General features: G+C 39.2%; 2 protein-coding genes across 3 annotated transcripts in view; one reads left to right on the top strand and one right to left on the bottom strand.

Annotated features, from left to right (window-relative positions):
• Window positions 1–325: 325 nt before the first annotated feature.
• Window positions 326–8389, bottom strand: TMEM17 (transmembrane protein 17). Of its 2 annotated transcripts, none has more exons than XM_072937666.1 (4): window positions 8005–8389; window positions 2896–2999; window positions 2630–2743; window positions 326–1710 (listed from the first exon to the last, which is right to left on the bottom strand). In XM_072937666.1, exons 1-4 carry the CDS (start codon window positions 8018–8020, stop codon window positions 1432–1434), a joined length of 513 nt encoding a protein of 170 aa, XP_072793767.1. In that variant the 5' UTR covers window positions 8021–8389; the 3' UTR covers window positions 326–1431. The 2 variants fall into 2 exon arrangements, with proteins under 2 accessions (XP_072793767.1, XP_006201554.3); XM_006201492.4 differs by lacking the exon at window positions 8005–8389 and adding an exon at window positions 4957–5137.
• The window catches only part of EHBP1 (EH domain binding protein 1), a 391476-nt gene continuing 387464 nt past the window's right edge, over window positions 5276–9287 (top strand). Inside the window, exon 1 of the mRNA XM_072937655.1 lies at window positions 5276–5447. The gene's annotated coding sequence lies outside the window, so the exon portion shown is untranslated. The remainder of the gene's footprint in view (window positions 5448–9287) is intronic.

Here is a 9287-nt window from a genome sequence, read left to right as displayed (position 1 = left end):
TCCTATGTGAAAACAAATGCAAACAAATACGTTTTAGAACACTGTCCAAATAGAATTCCTATTTTGAATTTCAAATTATTGAAATATACCTAGTGATGACTTTGTTATAGGGAAAAGGTTAATCAGCCAGTGCATGGGGGAGAAATCTTTGAACTTTATATGTAATAATAAAAAGCAGAAATAATAAAATTAGCATAAATTAGCATAGTTTGATCGGGGGTGATTAACAGTGGGAAGTGAAAACATATTCAAAAATTAAGAAATACAAGAACGAATAAGGCACAACATGGAAATCCTAAAATGAACATGAATTACAGAAAAGGAAAACTGGAAAGAATGACTTTTAATGTAGCTACAACTGTCTCTCAGTAAAATACATTACTTGTAAAGGCAGAAGAAAGACAATATTATATCCCTTAAGACAGTCCAATAATCACTGAAAAATAATGTTCAGATACACCCAAGCAAACTTTGTTCTTAACAAAATCTCCTTAAATAGGCTTCTCCTATTAGCAAGGGAACACACCCATTTAAGATAATGAGTGGAGCCCCTCTGGCCATCCTAGCTCTGTGTACTAACAGGCACCCTGGTTTTCAGATCAATCTTCATGTGAATTTACTGGGTATGAAGCAGTTCAGTGACTAACGATTTAGTAGCTGAGATCACAAGGGTTCACGGGCCTAGTCCAGTGCCCACTACACAGAAGACTATCTGATACACGTACTTTTTGTCTTCTCTGGCAACCCTGTCATAAAAATAACAAACCCACAGCCTAAAAGAACTGTACAGGAATGAGTTCTACAGACATTTTAACATAAATATCTTATAATTATAAAGACATTCTGCACACCACCACCATAAATACTGAATGTGGTTTTATGAACGTTACACTTTTAGGATAAAAATATTTCCTAGATGCCATGATAATCCACCTATTTTCTCCTTAACTTTAGTATAACAGATAAGACTAAGGTTAGAATTCAACCCTAGCAGACATCAGAATTTGGTGTGTTGGTTTACAAAATGTAGTCTAATACATCAGAATACTGACAAGCATTTCCATGTGCTTCACATGTACTGCCAAGTTTAAAAGAAACATACACCATCCTAGCTCCAGGTACTAACTAGAAATATGATAGTCAGGATGTAATACCCCCACTACAGACTTCTACATACCTGAAGAAGTCGACAACAACAACAAAATGCAGATATCTGGCAACAGGTAGACAACAGGTAGGCTTTAGGGTTGATTTACTGCTTTCATGTGATGTACAGACAGTCTTATCGTTGTCCCCAGCCTTGGAAATTCAGAGCTAGAGAGTATACAATTCAACACTTGATTTGTCCTTCTCACGCTAGCCCCCTGGTGTTCTCCTAACTCTTGCAGTCTTCTGGAATGATCTTTCTGATTTTCACTCATCAGCACTGGGTCAAATCTCTTCTAGACAGGATCTCATTCTTCTCATGCCTCCTCTGCTCTCAGAGAGCCGGTCAAAGTCCTGGAGGTGGAAACGAGTTGCCAACTGGTTTACCATTTTCCTCATGGTGAGAAATGCTGAAACGACTTGGAAAGTAAGGAATGCAGTGAAGATGATGTGAACTGCTTTTTCCAAGGGCAGATTCGTTAGGCCTTCATTAAAGAGCAGGAAAAGAATTAAAGGCAACTGCAGTAAAAGGCTCAAAAGCCAAAAGCCAGCCAGTTCAGGAACCTGCAATGACACACATGACGAGCATCAGATCTGTGAAGCACGGCCTTTTGTTTATATTGATAAGCAAGTACTTAGCACTGCTGTGAACCTACATTTTGAGCTCTGTAGTTTAGAAAAAGTGTAACATGGTCCTTGTCCTGGGAGAACTTACAGTCTACACTGGAAGAGAAAACTAACTTATGTGACAGTCCTGGAATACTACACTTCAGTGAATAATTAAGGGTTCCACTTAGAGTTACAGGCTAAATGCTACAAGAAGTAAGAGAGTAAGGAGGGTAGGTTAAAAAAAAAATTCAAGGACAGAGGCTTTTAAAGTTGAGTATAAGGAAGGAAGAGGCAAGAAGTCAGGTCAGCAAAGATATGGAATGAGTACGACTGGGAACTGACACATCAGCCTGGAGTGGATGCTGGGTTAGGAAAAAAGCAAGAAATACAGTCAGCCAGGCGGGGAGGGGGCTAATTATGAAGGGGCTGGGAGACCACGGAAATCCTTAGGCAGCATCCCTCAGCGCTGCTAACTGTAACTGCTTAGGCAGCATGATGATTCAGAAAACATGTGCCTGGCATAGGAAATGAGTTTGTAATTTTCCTCCATTTTCTTATTCAGAATCCAAATAAACATGTTTAATTGACCAAGTATTTTCAAGACTGGAAGAGGGAAAACTATCAACTCTGAAGTGTTTACTACGTTCAGGTCCTTCATATAAATTATTTAATTTAATCGTAAAAACCTGTGAAGTAAATATTTCTCCCACTTTCTGTACGAAGAAACCAAGGCTCAAGAGATTCAGCAGTGATAGCCGTGGTAAAGGTGGAAGCCAGGCCTTTGCTCTCTCCACCGCCCCCCACTGCCTTTTCCTTGTTAGGAAAGCCCTACTGCATCCATATGCAGTAAGAGACGAAGCCAAGAAGAGCCTACCTTCTCCTGCAGATTCCCCATGTAGCCCAGGTACAACCTTATGGCTTCAATTAAGGTGACTAGGATGATGACAGTGACCACAATGAATTTGTAGTAATCAGGCAAGACTGAATACTGAAAACACAAAAATAAACATGTTTGTAAAATATTACATAGTGTAAAACTGACCTGAGATTTAAAAAAATATATGAATTTAATTTTATTGACAATGTAACAACTCCAGGGATGGCAGAAGAGACCGTGGCAGTAGTGAAACATGGATTTACCTTCACCTGAAGCATCGTGATGCTGCTCACCCACCAAAGTGGGAAAAAGTAAGCGTTAAAATAAAGTGACATCTGCAATGCCAAACTGGAAACCATTTCATTATCTACAGAAGACATAGAAAAGGAACAAACTCTTAATCCTGGCCTGTGCCCTCAAGCCCTTTAGTTCCTTAGTATTAATAACTATAGTATCAGCTCAACAAAACTTTGAGTTTTAAGCCTATTTACAATCATTGACAGTGAAAAGAAATAGTCATTATAATACTGTTTAGTTCCTCTACTGGCTACTTGGGGGTACATTTCACAGTTTTAAATTACTCTATCATTTTTCCACTATAGTCAGCTGACTTTTCTGCATACTACAGGTCTAAGTTAAACGTGGACTATCAACATAAATCTATTTAACAGGTAACAATAATCACTACCTCCTTTGTAGAGTTCTGTGTAAAGAGTTTATGAAATGGACACTTAAGATACATAAAAACTAATCTCTCACATGTAAATTAATCTCACATAAAAACTGTCGTCAAATTTTGCGAAGTTTTTATGTTAGAAATTTTGTACACAAGCATCTTGAGTTATGCTATATGTCTGTATTTCAGCAGATCAAACTTATAATCATGCAGTTGAAAAATCAAGTAAATATGTAAATGAACCTTGAAAGCACAAGACATGATTTTACTAAATTCTGCAAAAGTACAAGCTGAGTTCTGTAAATGGAATTTAAATTAAAACATTATATAAATCAGGGGTAGGCAAACTACCAGCCAGCTGCCTGTTTTTGTATAGCAAGTGAGCTAAAAATGGGTTTTCACACTTTTAAATGGTTGGGGAAGGGAAAAAAAATCAAAGAATAATAATATTTTGTGACACTGAAAATCGTATGAAATTCAAATTTTAGTGTCCATAAATAAAGTTTTACTGGAACACTTCCATGTCTATTCAATTACCATTATCTATGGCTGCCACAGAGACCTATGGCCTGCAAAATTTTTAAGTATTTACTACTTGGTCCTTTACAGAAATCCCCTGACAGTTTATATCAACAGATTTTAGTTCCCATTAGGCCTTAGCTTTAGAATCAGAAACGTAAAACCCTGATTTTCCAATTGTTTTTCTCTGTACATCCTAAATCATGAAGAGGCCTAACTTGGAGGGATAGGCAAGTGATCGGTGAAAAAATGAAACCATGGGAACTGACTTTTGTCTGTCCCCTTTAAAAACAAAATCCCTAAACCAGGCAACAGGAAAAGATTTCTACTTCTCGGCATAGTTCAGTGATAAAAACCTTACAGGCTTAGTTGACAGTATGTTGTCTATCATCATGATTTAAGAGGGGGAAACTGTTTTGGAGGAAACTGCGTTGTCACTTGCCATGCTGAATGTAGCATCGTGGTATTTTGTTACTTGATTTAGGGCAAGCGTTATATATAGGGGAGGGGGAGGAGAAGGCAGGGAGAGGGCGAGTTTTGTTGAAGGCAGCTGCCACTCTGGAGTGTTGAAAATAACTCGTTAAAAAAAAAAAAGTCTTTCCATGTCTTCAGCCAGAAAATAGGCTTGTGGTGGAACGTACTGGTTCTGCTGGGAAAGGAGAAAAGGAAAAGATATCTTACGGGGGTGGGGGCGGGTGGAAGGGGAAAGTGGGAAGGGGAGATTGCCCGGGCTGTTTTCACTCCATCCTCGCCAGAAAAGCCAGGGCGGACGCCGCGGACGAAAAGCATTCGGCATCCTCAGCCCTCTCGGAGGCCGCAGGATCGGTCATGTGCTGCGAAAGCGGCTTCTTTATTTTTCTTTTTTGAGGAAGGCTGGCGCCACTTCGGCCGCCCCGCTTGCAATTCACCGGACAGGCCGCAGCACGATCAGCCCAGGACGGCTGGGTATCTGCTCCCAGTCCCAGCCCCAGCCCTCGGCCCGGCCCCTCCTCCAAGGCGCAGTCCGCACCGCGGAGAGCCTGCTGAAGGCGAAACTGCCATTTTAGGTCTGGGCAAAGTCCGGCCGCTTCAAAACCCGCGCCAGGTCCTTGGCGGGCCACACGCCCTGCGCTGGGCCTCGGCCACTCACCCGGACCCTCGCTATACTCCGGCCCGGTCCGGTTGGAGTCGCTGAACATGGTCCGGCTGAAGTTTCCCAGCCGCTGGCGGACCGGACCCGGCAGCTCCATCCTCGGGCCTCGGTAGAGCTCGCTGCTGGATCTCCCGGCGCCGCGGCGCTTTCCGGTTCCCACGGCGACCGGGCGGCGCGAGGCGCGAGGGGCCGGGCGCACGCGCGGCCGCACTGCCGGGCTGAGGCGCCGGGCGCCCGCGGAAGCCAGCGGTGTGCGCGGGGCCGGCTCCTGCCTAGTACTTCAGTCGGGTGGAAAACCGCAGATTCCTTAGTCCTGCTTTAAATTCTACCATTTAAAAAACGAATATAGTGATAAGTAACCTGGGGTTGGACTGTGATACAGGGAGCTCTGACACCTTGCCAGTGGGATACGACCTTTCTGGAAGGAAATATAGAACGAATGCAGAGCTTAGAGAATACTCATGACCCCGTAGTTCATGCGTGTATGTGTGAGTACATGTACTCTCTTCTAGAAATATGTATTATTATATATTAGGAGTATTGTATATATACATACCATATATACGTATACACATATACTTTCTTATAGGGGTATATTATATATATTAGAAATATATACACATATATACATATATATTTGATGGAATACATTGCAGCAATTTCAAAACATGCAACGAATATTTGATGATATGGATTAACTTTAAGTAAAAATAAAAAAAAATCTGAAGTAAAACTAAGTAAGAATAAACCTAATCTAGTAAAATGTGTGTGTAAACATGTGGGAAGGAGAGAGGGAGGAGATGGCACAAGTACTGTGGCTTCAAAAAAAGACTAGAAGGAAAATAATCCAAAATATTAATAGTAGTTATTTCTAGATAATAGGCTGTGGTGATTTAAAATTTTTAAAACTTTTGTGAATTTTCCAGCTTTCTCGCAAATAAGATATATTATTTAAAAAATCTGTTTAGGTATAATATACATATAGGAAGGGCACAAACTGAATATACATTTGTAACCAGCACCCAGATCAAGAAACAGCCTTACCAGCGTCCCCAGAAGCTCGCCCTTCTGTTCCCATGTACTCACTAACCCTCTACTTCTAACTGACCTTTCCTGATTTTCAATAGCATGGAATAGTTTTGCCTATTTTTATTCTTTATACAAAAGTAATCTTACATTATGTACTTTAAAAAAAAGCTACCTCTGCCCTCAAAATTATTTTTATGAAATTCCTTCATATTGTTGAGTGTAGATTCTTTTTCCTTGAGGTGTAACCTCAAGGTGTAACATAAGTTTATCCATTCTACTGTTGAGCAGCTGTGTAATTCTGATTTGGAGCAGTTATGATAGTGCTGCTTTTGGTGAAAACATGCCTTTTGGTGAACATATGCATGCATTTGTGTTGGACTTGTTCCTAGGAATGAAATTGCTGGCTTATGAGGTATGACTCAGCTTTAATAGATACTGCCAACAGTTTTCCAAAGTGGTTGTACTGATTTCTACTGCCTCTAGTCATGCATGAGCATTTTATTTGCTGCAAATCCATCACCCATACTTGTTATTTTCCATACTTTTCTTTTAGCCATTCTGATGGGTATGTGGTGAACAACATTATTTTTGTATTATAAAGGAAAACCACACATATTTATATAAATGTCAAGAGGATGATATGGGAGGAAATAGCTACAAGGGTAGAATTTCAAAATAATTCAACAAATATTTATTGCATTCCTCCTCCTTGTGGGGCATTGTCCTAGGCTAATTAGGGATATAGTTCCTCCACATCAAGAAGGTCAGCCAAGTGAGAGACATGGAAACAAACAAGTACAGTACATTTTAGTAAAGGAACATCGATGAGGGAGCAGTTAATTCTGGTTGGGGATGTCAGGAAAAAGCTGGCTAACTTCTGCTTCTCTTCAAGGTGGAGCTCAGGCCTCAGCATCTCCAAAAAGTTTTTCAGGACCTCCCTGAAGCTGGCTTAAGTGCCCTCCACTGTGTTTCTCAAAGCATCTTCCTCTTTGTTCCTTTGGTCACAGTGCTAGTCATGCTGTACTATAATTGTCGATTTATATCTGTTTCTCTTGCTAGTTCACAAGCTCTTTGAGGTCAGGGATGGACTTTCATCTTTATATTCGAAACACTAGCACAATGCCTGACCTAGAATCAGAACTAGATGACTATTGAATGAATGAAGGGAATGAAAAAATCTAAAGACCATTCCTTTATCGTCCCATTTCTAGTTCAAGGGCTTAGCCAATCTTCATATAAGTGTCACTCTATAAAATGGAGAATTGATTTATCAAAACACAGTGAATTGTAGCAACCAAAACAATTTTAAGCTTAGCAACAAAGAATAAATTTTCGTCTATTGAATTAATCAAGATTTTTATAAAGGGCACAGTGGGGCAGGGAGCCTCCTGCTCTGCTGGTTGGATTATAATTTGAGCAGTCTTACTGAGGAAAGCTATCAATAATATATTCAAATTGCCTTAATATATTCCTGCCTTTAATGCACTAATTCAACTTTTTGGCTCTATTTGGGGGAAATAATCATAAAAACAAATAAAGTTTTGTACACTAGGATATTACTTCTAACGTTACTGATGTTTGTTAAAAAGATAATAAAGGTAGGGGAGCATTTGAAGTGTCCAACCACAGGGCCTTGCTATGCAGATTATGATACTCATGGTGAGATATTGGGCTGTAATGGAAAGGATGCATTTGGAAGCAGAGACAGCAAGGTTCAAATCCCCTCAAATCTGGAGGGGTAGGTATAGCTCAGTGGTAGAGTGAATGCTTAGCTTGTAAGAGGTCCTAGGTTCAATTCCCAGTATGTCCAATAAAAACAAAAAGTTTTATAAAAATCATCACTTTACCGCCTAAGAGCTGTGCAATTGCTTTCTGACTTTTTGTTTTGTAAAGTGGGAACAGTGCTAACTTACTGTTATGGTTGATGTGAAGATTATATAATTAAACAAGGCTTTCTATAAGTGGTAGCTATCATCAACACATCTATTAAAATATGTAGGAAGAAGAAATACTTACAGTGGAGTGAAATCATGCTAGTGTTTAATTTTCTGGATTCAGCTGTACCTGTGATGCAGTACCTCTATTGCGTTCCTGGTAAAGGCAGTGGATGCTATTAACCGTAAAACGGTCCATGCATATTAACCAAATTCGTCAAAAACCTGAGTGAATTCTTTTAAAGATATTTTTCACAGCATGGAACAAAGATGTGACACATCTTGTTCAGGCTGCAATTATTTCATCAAAATACTGGAGGAAAAATTGATAGAATTCTGGGTGTTTTCCTTTTAATTTTTTTTAGCATTCAAATTTCCTGCAATAAGCATGCATTTCATGGTTTGAAACAAATCTTATTAGAAATAGAGGGGAAGAGGCAATGATGGTACAAAAACATATTACAGAAGAGTTTTGAGAAGAAAAGTTTGTGGTTTGGAAAGAATCCTGCCATTGTTGATGTCACAAGTGGTCCAAAGGGCTCAAAAAACATTCCAAAATTTACTGTGTTAGTTGATGCTCACAATATTATGGGGAGTCACGTTGGTAAAATACTGCAGAACAGAGAAGAGAATCCACTTTTGTGAAATCAGGAGACTAATATAATTTGGGTTTCCCATATCTAGACCTATTACCCAGGATCAAAAGTAGAGAAGTATGGAGTCTCCATTCTTAAAATCGTGGGACTCATTCCCAGGAAGATTAATAAATAACCCTGTAAAGTTAAACTGTTGACTTCTTACAACAGTGTTGATGGTCAGAGTAATAATTGCTTCTCTAGTAATTGTTTAATGTATTTCATTGGGGTTTAATTGCATTTATCATTTTCTTTCTTAAATATTTATTTTCACAAAAATTTTGAGCCTCCTGCAACAGTTTGTTTCTCTTTGACAAGAGGCAATGTTATCTGGTAATAACATATTCTTCTTTGTGACAAGAGACTGATTTGGGGAGTTATTTAAATTACCCCTTGGCAAAATAAAGATATAAATTCTTGGTGGGGAGAGTATAGCTCAAGAGGTAAAGCACATGCTTAGCAGGCACAGGGTCCTGGGTTCAATCCCTGGTACCTTCTCTAAAAAAAAAAAAAAAGAAAAACCTAATTACCTACCCCCGCCAAAAAAGAAAACATTCTTTCCACTTGATACTAATAAAGAGTTTAGAAAAAATATTTTAAAGTAAACATGTTATTCCATTTACTGCCTTAAAATGAGCTGTGAGACATTTATAAGAATGAAGAGAAATTTAAAAGATTAGTTATATATGTGGGTACAGTATCTTCAGATATGATTCCACATTGGCATGCA

Source organism: Vicugna pacos, chromosome 15 (genome assembly GCF_048564905.1).
Source record: "Vicugna pacos chromosome 15, VicPac4, whole genome shotgun sequence".
Lineage (NCBI taxonomy): Eukaryota > Metazoa > Chordata > Mammalia > Artiodactyla > Camelidae > Vicugna > Vicugna pacos.
Note: the sequence above shows the minus strand (reverse complement) of the source record. Positions and strands in the feature narration are given on the sequence as shown.